Source organism: Elgaria multicarinata, chromosome 5 (assembly GCF_023053635.1).
Source record: "Elgaria multicarinata webbii isolate HBS135686 ecotype San Diego chromosome 5, rElgMul1.1.pri, whole genome shotgun sequence".
Classification (NCBI taxonomy): Eukaryota; Metazoa; Chordata; class Lepidosauria; order Squamata; family Anguidae; genus Elgaria; species Elgaria multicarinata.
This window is the reverse complement of record NC_086175.1, coordinates 46,045,255-46,063,274: the sequence shown is the minus strand read 5'-3', so window position 1 is coordinate 46,063,274 and position 18,020 is coordinate 46,045,255. Positions and strand designations below refer to the sequence as shown.

The following is an 18,020-nucleotide window of genomic DNA, read 5'->3' as shown; positions in this document are numbered from 1 at the left end:
AGGACACGGTACAGCAGCACCCTCCCACCAATATGCCCCAGCAACTGGTGCACACAAGCTTACTGCCTCAGATACTGGAGGTAGCACATAACCATTAAGACTAATAGCCATTGATAGCCTTCACCTCCAGGAATTTATCCAACCCCCTTTTAAAACTATCCAAATTCGTAGCCATCACTGTATCTTGTGGTAACGAATTCCCTAATTTAACAATGCACTGTGTGAAGTATTTCCTTTTATTTGTCCTGAATCTCCCACCAATCAGCTTCATGGGATGGCACCAAGTTCTAGTATTTTGAGGGGGAAACATGTCCCCCTATCCATATTCTCCACAACATGCATGATTTTGTACACCTCTATCACGTCTTCCCTTAGCCTCCTTCTTTCCAAGCTAAACAATGCCAGCTCTTGTAAACTTCCCTCATAGGAGAAATGCTCCAGTCCCTTCATTTTAGTTGCCCCTTTCTGTACTTTTTCCAGCTCTATAATATCCTCTTTTTTTAGGTGTGGTGGCCAGAACTGTGCACAGTATTCTAAGTGTGGTCGCACCATAAATTTGTATAAAGCTTGTAGTTTATTTGTGGCTTGCTTTGAGACTGGCTACAATTCTGGTGCACTTACTTGGAAAGAATTCTTATTGCAGTATGGCTTGCTTCTGAATAAACATGCTCTGGATCTGGCGACATATCAGCTTAAATGCCAGCTGGATTTATAGGCAATTTCTTCCACTAACGGTATGCTGGATTTAAGGCCATCGTATTTCATAGAACTGTATCTTAGGTAAATGTGCAGTTATGGATATTTTAATCAGAAATCTATGAAATCAAATTAGAAAGGGATCTCTCTGGAGAAAACAGGTACTTAGCAATTGAAAGAGTATGCTAATGAATAGCTTAGGAGCATACAAGCTATAATAAAACTACTATCTCTATCCTTATAAATTAACCCAAGTGGAAATGAGGATAACCTCAAATCACCAGTTTCTACTTATAAAGTACAGAAAAAGCAACAAGAATTCCTGTTGGGATACCAATTCTACCGTTCCACCATTTTATTTTAGTCTCTTTATACTAGTGCAAGGGTAAGAAACCTTTTTGGGCCAATGCGCACATTTGTGCTGGGCACCACCACAAAATGGCTGCCATGCAAAGCATGGCTAGTCACAAAGGACAAGTAACCTGCCCAAAAGGCTTAGTGCAAGGCATAGATGGGTCTGAGCCTCAACTCACAGAACAACTCCTTTGAACCCAGTTTTCAGTGCCAACATAAACCTATTTTACAGGGGTGTGTGTGGTTTCTCTCTATGCCATCCATGCTGGTTCCCCGACCCCACCACCCCCAGCCGACTTATCACTGCTCTGTCCCCCCGCCCTGCAAGTTTACCAGAGAGCAAAGACAGCAGACCCTTTTTTCTTTTCTCCCTTCTTTTCCTTGGTGGCAGGGCACACTGCAATGGAACCCTTGGGTTATAGAGGAACCTGTACGTTATTCTGCATGCTTGCCAATGTTTCATGGATGATGATGATAATAATAATAATAATAATAATAATAATAATAATAATGCATTTATTACCCGCCTCTCCCTCTGGATCGAGGCGGGGAACACTAAATGGCACTGTCACTTGCAGCAAATACCCTTCAGGCTTTAAAGAATCCCAGTGCTGAAGATTGTTGAGGAGATTCGCCTCCTCAGTTGTCTAAGTTGCCAAAGCTAGTTACAATGTTCAGTTATGGTGTTTTATAAGTATTTCTCCAAATGCCCTACAGGGGAACCTGAAGAATCCTATGGTCCCTAGGACCATAGGATTGCTGTCTTACTGACTTAGCTCAAGGGATGAATTTGATAAATATAAGTTAATCTTATACATAAAATAACTATGTATTAATAAAATGATGTGATAGGTAAAGAATGCCATAGAATACAATTTTACCACTTTATTATTGAGCATTAACCATCTATTGAAACTACTGTATTTGCAGAAAATGATCCTGATCCAGCTCTAAGTGCACACAGCAATTAGTGGGTCTGAATGGGTGTATACATACTGTTCTACATCAAACACATGCACAGCTAGTTCAACAAGGCCTGGATGAACATTGTGACTGTGCTGATTCCACACTTGGATGTTCTTTCCAGGACTGGAGCATCTCTCCCTCATGCGAATAAACTGTTTAACTACTTCTGTATCACTGAGAATAATTGTAAGCAAATTAGAAAGTCCAGTACTGTGTGAGTTGGGAGAGATAAGACCTATTCAATCTTTCAATTTCTAGAGGAAGTAACTCCAAAGATGAAGCAGTTCAGGTGGAGTACTTATGGAGATATATTTATTTGGAAAATATATCATCACCACGAATTTCCAGACTTGATTTTCATTTTTGTACATCTAGGAGTCAGCAATATTAGTCATTCAGCACTTAAAAGACAAATAGTTTTCATCCACAAGAGTGAAGAAGGGCTTGGGGGAAACACAGAATGTAATCTCTTCATTCTGGTTCTTTAATCTTGAGGTAACAACACATGCAGGATTGCCCATGCTTGCTGTTTCTTAACAGAGAGCTTCAGTATCCCTTTTTTCCTCTGAATCTCGCTCTGCAATCCAACTTTTAAGAAGAAACAAATTTAAATTAGAGTTATAACATTCCAATACTACAACTACCAGTCTTCTATTATTGGTAACATAAAACACACACACAAGAGAAAATACAATAAAGAAAAGTTTATAACACTTAAGATGTTATTGAGATTATTTTTGAAGGAATCCTAAACAGATAGCTGTCCATTTAAAATATTCATAAACCTTCTTTCATAAATTTAAGATGGTTTACATAAAAATGAAATAAAGTTGGCCAATATACCACAAAAGCAACAAATCCAGTGATTTACATCAGCCACCCATCAAATTAGCCTCCAATGCTACCAAATTCAGCAGAAGCCTAAAACGGAAGAATTAGATTTGACATGAACAGGGATGTCGTTGCAATTGGGCCAATCGCAGTAAAAGGCCCCTTCTCCTAGTTCTTGATGACTTTACCTTACATAAAAGGCTGATCAAAATATTTTAACCATCATGGATGTTCATATATGGAGAGGTAATATCTGAAATATTTTGGTCCAGGCCAGTAACACTTTAAAAGTAAGCACCTTAAATTGATCCTAGAAGCTTCCAAGTAAACAAATGCAACTGCAGCATAATTTGTTTTATATGTTCTTGCCTCCCTATATTCATCACGGCTGTGGCATTCTGTTGCAGTTTTGGAAGTCCCACATAACAGTAGTGGGCATACTTGAGCTTTCAGGGATCTTCTTTGTTTTTAGAGTCCTGAGTTGCACTGAGAGATTGGAATAAGCCTATATATACCAGTTGAAGGGGAACATGGGTGGGAGGGTACTGTTGCACCATGTCTTGCTTGTGGGTCCCTGATCGAGAGCTGCTTGACCACTGTGTGAATAGAATGTTGGAATAGATGGACCCTTGGTCTGATCCAGCCATGTTGCCCAGCAACTGGTGTATATAGGCTTTCTGCCTTGGATACTGGAGGTAACACATAGCCATCAAGACTAATAGCCTTTGATAGCCTTTTCCTCCAGGAATTTATCCAACTCCCCTTTTAAAGCCATCCAAATTGGTGGCCATCACTACATCTTGTAGTAGAGAATTCCACAGTTTAACTATGTGCTGTTAACTATGTACTGTTAGGGGAGATGTTCCAGTCCCTTGATAATTTCAGTTGCCCTTTTCTTCACTTTTTTCATCTCTACAATATCTTTTTTTTAAAGTGTGGCGACCAGAACTGTACACAGTATTCTAAGTGTGGTCAACACTGCAGTTCCAAGACTGGGAGTCAATGATTTATATGTTACAAAGTAAAGAGGCTCCCAAATCTTGGCATCTGTTTCCAATTCAGATATTGAGATAATGGGAAAGCATCGGCTTAAGGATACCATTGGAATAGGGTTTACGTACGCTCCCTTATTTTCTCCTATATAAAGACTTCATTTCCAGAGTTCAGGAAAGTAATTAAATACCACAGTATTTCCTGTCTCAAAGTTCTTGGTTTAATATTATTGACTGAAAATACAGGTAAAAGTTATTACTCATACATGCACCTTCTATTCATTTTACAACATGGTGACCTTTCCCTCAACAAAACTCTGTACATTTTAACAAGATGTTTACTTAAGCTGTCACAGCAAACTTTCCCCAGGTGATATATAGCTGTATCTTCTGCTGCTTTATGGGAAAGAAATGAAATCTGTACATAAAATAAAGCAATCAGAAGGGCCAACTTATCCGCAATACACTCACATTGGTCTTATAAAAATGGCACTTTTAAAAAAGGGAGAATAATTTGCTGTAGAATCTACCAACTCACCATTGATCTTTTGCATTCAAAAAATGTATATGCTAAAGCTTTACAATGTCCTTCTTTCAAGCACAGTCTGGGCGTTTTTCCTTCCTGTCACAAAAGATAAAAGAGTAAGCACCCAAAAGGCACAGAAAACAGACACTCAACAAGCACATTCAGCACAGAAATTTTAATTTATTTATTTAAAACTGCCTTTCAAAGTAAAACTTTCTAAGGCAGTTTATAGTATGTAAAAACAATAGTATTTTTCTTTTCATAGGTTTTAAAATGTAAATATTTAAAATTTTGTAAGGCCACCTTGGGCAAAAGGTGGGATACAACTAAATATAATAACAACAACAACAACAACAACAACAATAATAATAATAATAAATATAATAACCACCCTATGCATGGTTCTCAGAAATCAATTCTACACCGACAGAGTTGCCACCCAAAGGGCTCCAAAATAAGGAACACACCATGATACCATACCAGATCCACACCAAGCAGGATAAAACACTTTGAAAACAGTTTGAAAACTATATATGGAGTGTGTTCTGAGCTCCAATAGCTGTCAATACTGTTATAAAGTGTTTTAAAGCAGTAGTGTAGATCCTGCCCATGTTACATGCACCAGAACATTAACCCTACTTCAGTACTGTTGTTCTGCACACGGGATATTTGACCTTTCTTGAGCAGTTGAGAAAAGAGTTTCATTTTAATACATGAATAAAGAAGCGGCGGCAAGACTACCCACGGACTTGTGCGGGAAGCACCCCCCCCCCATTAACCGTAGTAACGCGGGGGGAGGAGGAGGAGGAGGCCGCCCTCCTCACAAGCAAAGCCCTCTCCCCCCCCCCGGCGTTGCCTAAGCGACGCCTCGAGTGTCCCCCTTCACTACCTTGGCAAAACAATCACAGGTGATCAAGCAGTCTATCAAGTCCTCGCGCAGCCCCGCGCACGCGCGCCCGTCCGTCTCTTTGTCTTCGTAGTACTTGGGCATCACGGCTACCCCGCAGCCCCTGCTCTCCTTTCACTCTCCCGCGATTAATCAGCTCAGCGATGGCAGCAGCGGCGGCGGCAGCAGCAACCGACTCTGGCCTCCCAGCCCAGGAGGCCACCATCCCGGTCAACCAATCACCTGATCAAGCTCCCACAGAGCTAGAAAAAGGGTATAGAGAACTCCCGCACTGTCCGGATATGTCATTTCCTGGCTCCTAGTCGAAAAGCCATTTTTAATGGACCCTCCGTGGCGGAAGTGAAGACTTAGCTGCCTGTAGAAACCAACGGAGAAATCCCAAGATTTAAACGTAGCTGCTATTTGGCAGCAGCGTGTGCACCCCGCAAACAAAAGGCAGTAGCAAAGAGGAGTACCTGTTCTTTCCAGCTTTATCCGTTTCTTATTTTGCGTGAAAAAGTATTATTTTTTAGTCTTTTGATAGTTAAATAAATAGACCTGCAGTGCAGCTACAAATTCAGGTCAGCAAGTCCCTATTGCAGTTGGGAAGGGTCTGTAGCTTATATGACAGCCCTGTAGTGGCATTGACTTTGGCTATTGGAAGTTGTGGAGGCTGAGATTTACAAGAGTGATTTACAACAACCCTGCGATGCAGTCCAGTAGTTAGACCCCCCGTTCAGGGTCCTTTGGATAGTTAAATAGAGAAATGGTACAGAATTAGACAAATATTGTAGATCGGGCTGAGGCTTGGAAAATAGTATACCACAGGCTCGTAGCGGGTTTGGGGCCAGGCTGAGATAACAGCAGTCAACGATCCTGCAATGTAGTCCCCGTATCCCACATACAGGATGGGCGGGGCTGTGCGGAGAGTTGCTGATTAGAGCCTTGCAAGGTAGCACGGATTTTCATTTTTTAAAACCCCCATACAAAACGGCCCCTCGGTCAATCAGCTTCCATTGCCTCCTCAGACCTGCCTCAAGACAAATAGAGCACGCAGTTCCATGCATGAGCCTCATACTCCACTGAGTTCCGTGCAGATTTCACAGACTCAACATAAATTTTCACCCGAAATAAGAATCGAGTTTGAAAGAGCAGGAACTCATACTTTGCAGTGACACGCTTCGGTTTGTTTTTTTGGTTTTTGCTGCTGCCCAATCACAGCTACGTTACAAGGCAGCTTTAACTTCCGCCACATGAGGAAAAAGGGAAATTAGTGAAACCCACAAGTCAAGCTACGGTTCCCCTCTAAACTTTTAAAAGCTCTGTACACTTTACGAAACAGCGAACCGTCACCATCTCACGCCTGGAAGCTACCCGCCATGCACCGCGGCGCTCGCGCCTGCGCTTTGCCGCGTTCTTGCCGGAAGTTACGGGGGAAAACAGCAGCTCAGCTGTTGTGAGTTGGCAACGGCGGGGTCGGAGGCGAAAAGAAGAGACCCTTTGAGCGGGGTGGGCGGGCCTCTTTCAATCCCCCCACCCGGCGCAGCAAAGAAAGAGGCGGGGGCGGGTCGCCGCAGTGACGCGAAAGCGGGTGGAACGTTCGGTGAGTTCTCTGTGCGGGTTCTAGAGCGTGGAGGTCCCGGGAGCGGCCGGTCCCCGCTCGTGTCTTTAACAGGCGCGCGCTCACGACTGCCGCCCCTCCCCCCTGCTTTTTCTTCACCCTCGGAAGACACCGACGGGCTTCCCTGTGCCGTTGCCTGAGCAGCTGCTCTCAGCTTCGCTCCTCTCGTCAAGCCAGCCTTACGAAGGGGGCGGCTTATGTTGCCTTGTGACATACTTCTCATAGAATCATAGAATAGCAGAGTTGGAAGGGGTCTACAAGGCCATCGAGTCCAACCCCCTGCTCAATGCAGGAATCCACCCTAAAGCATCCCTGACAGATGGTTGTCCAGCTGCCCCTTGAAGGCCTCGAGTGTGGGAGAAGAGCCCACAACCTCCCTAGGTAACTGATTCCATTGTCGTACTGCTCTAACAGTCAGGAAGTTTTTCCTGATGTCCAGCTGGAATCTGGCTTCCTTTAACTTGAGCCCGTGTCCTACACTCTGGGAGGATTGAGAAGAGATCCTGGCCCTCCTCTGTGTGACAACCTTTTAAGTATTTGAAGACTGCTATCATGTCTCCCCTCAATCTTCTCTTCTCCAGGCTAAACATGGCCAGTTCTTTCAGTCTCTCTTCATAGGGCTTTGTTTCCAGACCCCTGATCATCCTTGGTTGCCCTCCTCTGAACACGCTCCAGCTTGTCTGCGTCCTTCTTGAATTGTGGAGCCCAGAACTGGACGCAATACTCTAGATGAGGCCTAACCACGGCCGAATAGAGAGGAACCAGTACCTCACGTGATTTGGAAGCTATACTTCTATTAATGCAGCCCAAAATAGCATTTGCCTTTCTTGTAGCCATATCGCACTGTTGGCACATCATGCGCTTAGTCCTACCTTCTCCACCCTTGGGCCCTCAAGACGTTTAGGACCACAACTCCCAGCATTCCTGACTGTTGGCTGGGCGGGCTGGGACTGATGGGAGTTGAAGGGTGATTTTGGAGCTTGTCTTGTGACTGGCTGAAATTCTGGGCACAAACTCCATGGGACAGACAGCTGACTGAAGTGCTGAGGCTGTGCCTGTTTTGGTCTGACTTTGTTAAAAGTGCAATTGTAGAGCTCCTTGTTTCTTTCCTTGTAAGTGGGCTGCCTTTTTTTGTTCATCCCTCCATCCCACATCCATGTAGCTGGCTATATATAGCATTCTGGTAAAGCACAGACTGTAGTGTTGTTTTAACACATTTCTATTGTACATCTTTCCTATCCACAGGGAAACCGCCTTTGCAAATGTTCAGTCGCTGCTCTTTATCTTTCCAGTTCTCTTGATTGACTGTTGTTATTTCCTTCTGTTCGTACTCATGTCTGTCATATGCGTTCATGATCCCCACCCCTCACTGGCTGATTGAGAATCTTGTTTTAGAAGTCAATGGGAAAGATAGCAGCTCAGTTGTTCCTTATTTGGTTTTGTTGTTGTTGCATATACAATTGGAACTTTTTACCAGGTACTGTCATTCACTGCAACGTTACAGTGTGATTCTACAGCATCCCATGCTTTAAGGTTGGACTTCTCTCCTGAGAGGCCTCAGAAAAGGGTATTTGGGAAAGATATACAAGGGGTTCTTGTTCGTCAGTTTATTCTTTGGTTTTTTCAGCTTTTTAAAACTCAAAAGCTTTTATCTGATGAATTTAGGGATCTTTTAGAGGTGCTTCATGATGTAAATGATGCAGGATCTGATCCTTACTTAGGCCCAGTTCTCGGTGAGAAGATAAACTCATACCTGGGCAGTACTGGAAGCATAAATCTCCTCTTCTTAGGTTCGAAGGTGAGGTGGAGCACACAGACCCAAGGTCCATGGCTTTATTTGTTATTTCATCTGACCTGGACCTAGGTGTCAGTGTAGTTTTGAATGGAGGAGCATTTTAACAGCTGTGAGGTGCTATATTGTAGATACAGGTTTGGCCACCTCTGAGAACCGTGTCTTTATAAAAGCCAAAACACAGTTTCTTTCCAAGGTAAAAGTGAGGGGCGTAGTCAGGAGTGCTGCATACGGTTAATGATATTTAACTGAGTTTTATGGTTTGAACTAGTCTACAATAATGGATAGACTTTGGCCTAGGAGAAGGATTCAAATTCTCACCATCCTGAAGCTAACTGGGTAGCTATACTTATATCTCAAGATAACCCTCCCTCACTTGAATTATTATTAGTATAAAATGGATACCCCCATGCATGCCAAATTGGAGTAAGGGTGAACCACAAACTATTAAAATCCACATAGATTGCTGAATCTATGAGGTTAGGTATTTTGCACATATTTTGAAATAAATGGAAGCACATGTTAAAACTTATGAATATACCCACCAGTAATCTGTAGTATAGTCTTTAGGAAACTTGCTTGTGACCAAATTGTTGAAAGCAAGGAGATATATTGACCCTTCTTGGTGTTTTAATGTATTTGTTTTATTGTTTTCACAACAGTTTCTTTAGGGAAAATGCTTGGATCATTGTTTTTGATTGAGCACCATTTTTTGGTGGCAAGTTAAGGTATAAATGAAATGAATATTAAATACTTTTAACAGAAGAGCTAAAGTAGCACCAGTTTCCATTCCATATAGCTCTCACTGCATGTAAAGACAGAGCTTTTAGCGCTATACAGCCTTTGAGTTTAAAATTGAACAAAATAATCAACATATTTAAAACAAGCCCTATTTTATCTTGGGTAATATGAAAGACAAATATTGGTTGCACCACTGATGCATGAATGTGTATAACTAGGCACAGGGCTGTCACTACAAGCTCTTGACAATGGTAACAGGACAGAGTGAATTGAAAGTAACACAGCCTGGAATCCTAGGCATGCTGACACCCCTGTCTTAACCCCATCTACTTAGATATCCAACTGATACTAATAATAGTTATTTAAGGAAGTCTTATTATTGCAGCCTTAGTTGCAAGTAAGTTCTATAGTAGTTTTCCAAATAGCTTGGGGACAATTGCCCATCCCTCCTCTGCTTACCTGCTCCAATCTTCTCTGCTTCTGCTTGGTTCTCCTCCTCCTCCCCCTGCTCCCTGTCCTCTTTTCTTCTTTTGAAGTTTAATGGTAGATCAAGGCCCCCCAAAATCTTTCCTCTCCCACCGCCATACCACCATGCATACCTAGTTTCCATCTCCCCTATTCTCAAAGAGCTGTGGGCCAATTGTAGCTTGAAAATAGTGGAGCCGAGTCATGCGTGCCATTACTGAGTGCTAAGTCATGTACTCATAGTGCCCTCTGAGACTAGAGAAGGGAGCAGCATCTATATGATCCAGCTTTGAAAGAGGTTTTTAGATTTTAAGATTATTTTAAACATTGCTGATTTTGTTTGTTTACCACCTTGAGTTCCCTGTTAAGGAAATAAGTGAGATACAGGCTTTTAGATTAAAATAAATTTAAAAAGCAAGGGAGAGTGCATTTGCTAAGTGTCACTAAGATACTCAGAAGTGATCCTACAAAAAGTTGGAAGTGACCCCCTCTAAATTTGTGGAGCTGGTAACAAATCATGAATTTGAATTACAAAATCTGGGCTTGCAGTCCAGTGTTAAGTCAGGTGACAAGGGTGTGGAATTTTAAACATGCTCGGCTTTATATTTGATTCCTCGCTCTCCTTTATTCCTCATATCGAGGCAGTAGCTAAATCTTGTCGTTTCTTCCTGTATAATATTGCCAGGATTCGACCATTTTTGTCTGTCTCTTCTGCCAAGACTCTCGTTCACGCACTGGTTATCTCTCGGTTGGACTACTGCAACCTCCTTCTCTCTGGCCTCCCCTCATCTCACATCAGTCCGCTGGTCTCTGTCCACCACTCTGCCGCTAAGATCATCTTCCTGGCCCGCCGCTCTGACCATGTCACTCCGCTTCTGAAATCTCTTCATTGGCTTCCAATTCACTCCAGAATCCAATATAAACTTCTCCTGTTGACCTTCAAAGCTTCTCACGGTCTAGCTCCTGCCTATCTCTCCTCTCTCATCTCACACTATTGCCCCGCTCGTGCTCTTCGCTCCTCTGATGCCATGCTTCTCGCCTGCCCAAAGACCTCCACTTCCCTTACTCGGCTTCGTCCTTTTTCCTCTGCTGCCCCTCATGCCTGGAACGCTCTTCCAGAACACTTGAGAACTACCAACTCAATCACTGCTTTTAAAACTCAGCTAAAAACTTTTCTTTTCCCTATAGCTTTTAAACTTTGAGTTTGTTCTGACTCTATACTGTTAGCTTCACCCTACCCGGTGCCTGTTTACACTTCCCTGTGCCTGTTTGCATTCTCTTTCCCTCCTTATTGTTTACTACAACTTTATTAGATTGTAAGCCTATGCGGCAGGGTCTTGCTATTTACTGTGTGGTCTGTGCAGCACCATGTACATCGATGGTGCTATATAAATAAATAATAATAATAATAATAATAATAATAATAATAATAACATGTAAGCATGTCTAAGACTAGGCTGTAAGATCTCCACTTGAACTCTTTCCTGACTGGTTTTGTTTCACAACTGGTAAAGATTCACTTATTAAAGTATTACATGCTTAATAGCAGGATCCTATTTATCTTTACTCATAAGTAAAACCCACTGTGTTATTTGGGGCTTACTTCCTAGTAAGTGTTCAGGACTGCAGCCTACATGTGGTCACTTACACCTGTTGTCTCAAAGCTATGACTTAACTTTATTTTAAAAAAAATATCCTGTTTTCTTTTCCTTTAGCAAGATGTTGCCGACTACATCAGTTAATTCCCGAGATCAGGGCAATGGATCTATAAACTCTATGGAAGCGGCAAGGCACACAGCAGGAGCAAAGCGGTATAAATATTTGAGGAGACTCCTTCACTTTCAGCACATGGACTTTGAATTTGCTGTATGGCAGATGCTGTATCTATTCACTTCGCCGCAGAAGGTGTACAGAAACTTTCAGTATAGGAAACAAACAAAAGACCAGTGGGCAAGAGATGACCCTGCCTTCCTTGTGTTGTTGAGTATCTGGCTGTGTGGTGAGTACCTGAGAACATTCTTGAATACCTTAGATGCCAACAATGTAGGCGCAACAGTTATCCTTGGGGCTGGGCTTGCACCAGAAAAAAACATCAAGCAATAGTTCTTAGTTGCTTTTAGCTAAAACTCAAGCCTATGATCCTGATGTAATGAAATCATAAATGCAGTACATATTCCCTCTTGCGCCTTGCCTGTCAAAACCATGATTTGTGAGAAACCTAAAGATTTCAGTGCAAGTGATTTTCACACTGGTAAACGTTGACCTGGTTCCCACAACACGGCAGCCCATTGTGGGTTAGTTTATTCTCAAGGAACTGCAATGCCAGCTGGCCACCATTATAAAAAAGCAGCCCCCAATCAAGAGTTGCCATGGCTTGTCATGTCAAGTGAACCTGGCTAGCAGGGGCTATTTGAGGGTTAAGCAAGCCTCACATAATCCACAATGTTTTAGGTTATGAAAGAGTTGTTTAACCTTAAAATAACCCTTCCCTCCTGACTGGCTTCATACAACCTGACAACCCGCAGCAACCTCTGGTTAGGGATTGCATATTCATAATGGTGGCCGGCATGCACCACAGCTCCTCAAGGGTAAATTAACCTACAGTGGGCTGTTGTGTCATGTGAATTGGCCCATTCTCTCGAATTCTGGCTGCCACTTGTTTATATCATTGCATTTAGTTTCAGTATATGATCTCTGGCAAGCTGCAAAGAATTACAGGCTCCAAGTACTAAAAACTCAAGTATCCTTGCAAAATTATGAAACAGGAATCTTGTGATTTGAGAACTTTATGGGTTTCTTTATTTTTGCACCTTTCAACAAGAAGTGACTGGCACTTTTAAAAAATGAGAATTTGACTCTCTCTTTTTTTACCATCACTCACACCCTATGCAAAGATTCACCAATGGCCATACAATTTTCCATTTCTTGCTTTATTTATTAATGTAGAGAATATGATCCAGTTAGCCCAAGCCATGCCTGACCAAAGCTTTTAATCTCCTCCAGATTATAGTAATAAATGATTCCTCAACAATATATTTTACGCTGTGTTCCTTCAAGAGTACAACACTAAAGAATTGAAAGATGCAAGTACTGTTCCTATAAATTCATTAAGATTATATGCAAGTATTCACATATTCAGTTCCTGACTATATGTGGACTAACTCAGCCTTGCATTTAAGCACTAGCTTGGTAGCCATAGGTGACCAGGAATTCCAGGTGGCTGAGAGGGATTGGTGGAGAAGTGGTGAAGCACTCCAGTCCTCCTCTGTACCCAGCATAGAAACTAAACAACTAGAGGAGGGAAGCTCCCCTCCTCTGTGCCTGCCATAGCAAAGCAGCTGGCCATCTCTCTTCTGCCAGCCTGCAGCAGGTTAGATAAATAATAATAATAATAATAATAATAATAATAATAATTATTATTATTATTATTATTTTCTTACCTGCCTCTCCGACTGGACAACAGCAAGCATAAAATACATAAAATACTGATTAAAAACATAGTATACACTGTTTAAAAAACATCCTAAAAGCATACTAAAAGTATCCTAAAATTCTACTGGATAGGCCTGCCGGAAGAGATCAGTCTTGATAGCTTTCTTGAATGCTAAAAGATTGTTAAGCTGACGAGTCTACTCCGGCAGGCTACACCACAGTCTGGGAATAGCCAGACTGTGAGATAGATAGGCAGGCAAGCAACTGAGCTTATTTACAGGGCTGGACTAACTGGTGAATTAAAAAGGTTATTAACTACATCTCTAAAGAAGAGTTTTACAAGTTTATAAATGTTTAGCTAGGAAGATGTTACTGAGATGTACCAAGTATAAGAGCCATAATTTTTCATCTGTCAGCAAAGGAGTAAGAAACATTTGGTTGAAAAGATGGGCCTCTCCAAGCAGGATAATTTTTAGGGGATAACTGCATATACTGTAATTTAGACAGTGACTAATGTTTGATGAAGGCTCTTTGAATAATATGATTTAAGTCAGACTTTTCCAATTTAGTTCTAGGCTAGCTGGGGATAATGGAAGTTGTAGTCCACATCTGGAGGGCACAGGTTGGGGAAGGCTGATCTAAGTGAAGGAAATTCTGGGCCTGTGGGTATTATTTGAAGGTTTAGCATTTTGCATGCCAAGAATTAATCATGTGTTTCTGCTGTTTGTTTTCCTCCTTTAGTATCCACGATAGGATTTGGCTTTGTGTTGGGCTTTGGATTTTTTGAAATGATTACGCTTCTGCTTTGGGTTGTGTTTATAGACTGTGTAGGAGTTGGTCTCCTAATTGCAACTTTAATGTGGTAAGTCCCTTTAATCTGAGTACGGATTGAAGTGTGTGTGTTTAACATTTGAATCTCACAATATACTGTATGATAATAATTATTAGAAAAGAAAGACTTCAGCCCTAAGAATGTATTGTTAGAATGAGCCCCACTGAAATGAGTGGGTTTATTTTAAAATAAATATCTTTACAATCTTGAGGGCTAAATAAATAATGCTGTACTGGCAAAAGACATCAGTTTTAAAGTTTGGCTAAAACGCTACAACACTTGAAATATACTATATAAATGTTAGGTGGTGGTGTTTTCACAGCTACCAACTCAAATATCAGAATTAGCTTCTAAGGTAGCCACAAAGGTGGAAAAACTACTGGTAACAGTCTGTTTGCTGCCATATTAGTCAGCATTTTAGTCTAATAGAGAGAGAGAGATTTGTGCATTAAAGACAAAATGCAAGTGCCGATGACTACAGCAGCCTTCTACAACGTGGTGCCCTCAAGATAGTTTGGACTAAGACTGCCAGCGTTCCTGGCCATTGGCTGTGCTGGCTGGGGCTGATGGTGTTGAAGTCCAAAGCGTCCAGAGGGCACCTGTTTGGGAAGGCTGGAGTACAGGATGACTAGAAAAAATGTGTGCAGTGGGGGTTTTTTTTTGGTTAGAACAGGGCATATTGAAGTCGATACAATGGGAAAGAAAGAAACCTTTCCTTGCATACCCTGATTCTGGAGGGGAGGCTGGAAACAAGCAATCTTCCTACCGAAGTATACGTTTGTATTTCTATTAGCCCGTTTGTAGGAAATAAAAAAACTTCATGCATTTTCAGTGATTCTTTTTATTTATTGTGGATCTCTGGGCCAAAAGCATTTGGCTTTATGGGTACTACAAAACATGACAAATGGTAAAAAGTAAAGGCCAGCTTTTTCCATGTGTGTAATTGCAATCTGATGTTAAAACGGTCAAGCTTGGCACTCTTGTTATATATATATTTTTAATGAATTGGTTTTGAATTTTCCCTTTCAAAAAAAGGTTCATCTCCAATAAGTACTTGATAAAGCACAAGAGCAGAGACTTTGATGTGGAGTGGGGATATGCCTTTGATGTGCATTTGAATGCTTTCTATCCACTTCTTGTCATCTTGCATTTCATCCAGCTGATCTTCATTCACTGTAAGTAAAACCTTCCCTTTGCTTACTTAAAGCATTTTTGTTTCCATGTTGTATATCAACACTATAATTGTCTCTTCCAGATATAATTCTGTTGGATTCATTTGTTGGCTATTTCGTTGGGAATACCTTCTGGTTGATTGCAATTAGTTATTACGTCTATGTGACATTTCTAGGATACAATGGTAAGTAATGTCTCAAAAGTCCTTTCTTCTTTTCTTTATGGAGCATTTTCAATTATAAGGAGACTTGGGTGGAAAGGATGTAGTGTGTGTGTGTGTGTGTGTGTGTGTGTGTGTAAAAGAGAGAGAGAGAGTCTTAACTGCAGCTGTACAAGGTAGGTAGGTACTCATCACTTGAAATCCAATATCAGAGACAGTAAGCCTATATGTTCTCCATCACCACTTGCTGGGGAACATGGATGGGAGGGTGCTGTTGCACCGTGTCCTGCTTGTGAGTCCCTGGTTGACAACTGGCTGGCCACTGTATGAACAGAATACTGGGCTAGATGGACCCTTGGTCTGATCCAGCATGGCTCTTGTTATGTTCTTATGAAATGCTCTGTATAAATAGCATGTAATGGTTTTAACTCACATTCCAAGATTACTTTACCACCATTTCTGAAGGCATTGCGCTAGCTGTAGCTGGGACTTGGAGCAAACAAAATATCAAAATGGATATTTTGATCTAAAACTATACATGCTTTTGGTGTGAACACTGCACATGAACTTTAACAAGTGAGACCTGCAACATGATGTTGCAATGTAGAATGCTGCTGTTGAGGGTGCCCGCCAGTCATGCCCTTTTTCCAGGTTACTCTTATTCCAGGGATGAGGAACATGTGGCCCTCCAGATATTGTTGGACTGCAACTCCCGTACCCCTCTCTATTAGCTATCCTGGCTGGGACTGATGGGAGTTGTAGTCCACCAACTACCCAACACAGTCCTATTCCATCCCCCAACAGTCAGCATTACTTGGCCATTGAGCATGGCATTATTTTGGCATTCCCACTTAAGTGTGTGTGTTTTCCTAAAGATTTTTTTTCTTCTGTAAACCTTGGGGTTCCCCCAAACCTCTGAGTTACCTCTCTTTTGTGCCATTTTTGGCTACATACAGATCCGCACTCTCATAATTAAATTGCTATTAGAATATCAAGTTGACAGTATAAGTAAGTATGGGTTAGGCTCACATAGTAGGATTTAATAATAATAATAATAATAATAATAATAATAATTTATTTGTTACCCGCCTCTCCCTCTGGATCGAGGCAGAGAACAACACAAATAAAAACACTATAAAACACATACAACTAATTCAAACGTTTAAAACCAGTGCATCATTAAAAGCAGCACACCATTAAAAAAGGCATCTTAAAATTCAGCTGGGTAGGCCGGCCGGAAGAGATCAGTCTTTATGGCTTTCTTAAATTCTGGAAGACTGTTAAGTTGACGAATCTCTCCCTGCAAGCCATTCCACAAACTGGGAGCAGCAGAAGAAAAGGTCCTCTGGGTAATAGTTGTCAGCCTTGTTTTTGTTGGCTGGAGTAAATTCTTCCCAGAGGACCTGAGTGTGCGGTGTGGATTGTACGGGAGGAGGCGATCCCGCAGGTAGCCTGGACCCAAACCATGTAGGGCTTTAAAGGTGATAACCAACACTTTATACTTTGCCCGGAAACTAATTGGCAGGCAGAGAATAGTTTTTAAAACTGGTGTAATGTGGCCACCCCTAGGTGTACTGGAGACCAACCTGGCTGCCATATTTTGAACTAGTTGAAGTTTCCGGACTAGGCACGAAGGTAGCCCTATGTAGAGCGCATTGCAGAAGTCGAGCCTCGAGGTTACCAGCGCCTGCATTACCATCTTTAGGTCTTCCAACTCTATATCCATTTGCACTTCTTTGAAGCAGCGGATTGTGTCGGGAGTGGGCAGTCTGCTCCTCTGTACACAGAACCAGCTATGTGATCCCCCCCGGATAACAACCAGTGCTGTTCTACTTAATTAGCCTTTACTCTTGAGCCCTCTCTCTTTCTCTTTGGAGCTCAATATGTTCATTTAAACCTTCCTTTTGTGTGAAGAAAGTATGCATTTTACTAGAAATAACAATTGCTCTTGGAGTGTGGGTTTTGTTGGAGGCTCTTTAGCCTTCAGCTTTTTTAGGGTAGCAGATCTTAAGAAATGGGGGATCCCCACACAGTTTCCTGTTGTTGACCTCAGTGGAAGAATGTGCTGCCTTGCATTGTATTGAAGCTCCCACTTCTTTCTCTCTCTCAGCACTGCCGTTCCTGAAGAACACTGTCATTCTTCTATATCCATTTGCACTTCTTATCCTGCTCTACGTGGTTTCATTAGCGATGGGATGGAATTTCACAAAAGCACTTTGCATTTTCTACACATACAGAGTGAAATAAACTGGACTCTTTATCAACAAATTGGTTGATCTGGCCTCTTGTACAAATAGGTGAGAAATATACTCTTGTAAATTACTGTAAATAACTTGCTCTTCGCTGTAGATCAGTGTGTACAAAATACCTGGTTTTTAAAATACAATGGCGGGCATACTAATTCTGTATTCTTCTGCTGTCCTTTCCTCATTGAAAGAGTTGTACATCTCCTAATAAAGTTTTTTTTTTAATCAAGTGTTTGTGGCTTTGAACAGCATAGCTATGCTGAGCTACTTGCAGCAGCATTATTGAAGCCATTCACAAGAAGTGTTT

At 41.7% G+C, this 18,020-nt stretch overlaps 2 protein-coding genes across 2 annotated transcripts; one reads left to right on the top strand and one right to left on the bottom strand.

Moving 5' to 3' along the window:
* Positions 1-2,306: 2,306 nt before the first annotated feature.
* On the bottom strand, positions 2,307-5,501 carry LOC134398788 (cytochrome c oxidase assembly factor 5). The gene is made up of 3 exons (XM_063126296.1): positions 5,255-5,501; positions 4,378-4,461; positions 2,307-2,604 (listed from the first exon to the last, which is right to left on the bottom strand). The coding sequence occupies exons 1-3, from the start codon at positions 5,354-5,356 to the stop codon at positions 2,563-2,565; spliced, it is 228 nt and encodes a 75-aa protein (XP_062982366.1). The 5' UTR covers positions 5,357-5,501; the 3' UTR covers positions 2,307-2,562.
* A 1,188-nt stretch (positions 5,502-6,689) lies between these two features.
* UNC50 (unc-50 inner nuclear membrane RNA binding protein) lies at positions 6,690-17,938 on the top strand. Its single transcript, XM_063126286.1, has 6 exons — positions 6,690-6,854; positions 11,586-11,869; positions 14,044-14,164; positions 15,170-15,309; positions 15,390-15,491; positions 17,578-17,938. Exons 2-6 carry the CDS (start codon positions 11,590-11,592, stop codon positions 17,712-17,714), a joined length of 780 nt encoding a protein of 259 aa, XP_062982356.1. The 5' UTR covers positions 6,690-6,854; positions 11,586-11,589; the 3' UTR covers positions 17,715-17,938.
* Positions 17,939-18,020: the final 82 nt, after the last annotated feature.

Excerpts from the sequence above, each read along its gene's own strand:
- UNC50 (XM_063126286.1), top strand. The coding sequence starts at position 11,590 with ATGTTGCCGACTACATCAGTTAATTCCCGAGATCAGGGCAATGGATCT. Across the intron at positions 11,870-14,043 it reads GTTGAGTATCTGGCTGTGTG|TATCCACGATAGGATTTGGC; the intron begins GTGAGTACCTGA and ends TTCCTCCTTTAG. Across the intron at positions 15,492-17,577 it reads GACATTTCTAGGATACAATG|CACTGCCGTTCCTGAAGAAC; the intron begins GTAAGTAATGTC and ends TCTCTCTCTCAG.
- LOC134398788 (XM_063126296.1), bottom strand. The coding sequence starts at position 5,356 with ATGCCCAAGTACTACGAAGACAAAGAGACGGACGGGCGCGCGTGCGCG. Across the intron at positions 4,462-5,254 it reads CCTGTGATTGTTTTGCCAAG|GAAGGAAAAACGCCCAGACT; the intron begins GTAGTGAAGGGG and ends CTTTTGTGACAG. Across the intron at positions 2,605-4,377 it reads TTGAATGCAAAAGATCAATG|TTGGATTGCAGAGCGAGATT; the intron begins GTGAGTTGGTAG and ends TCTTCTTAAAAG.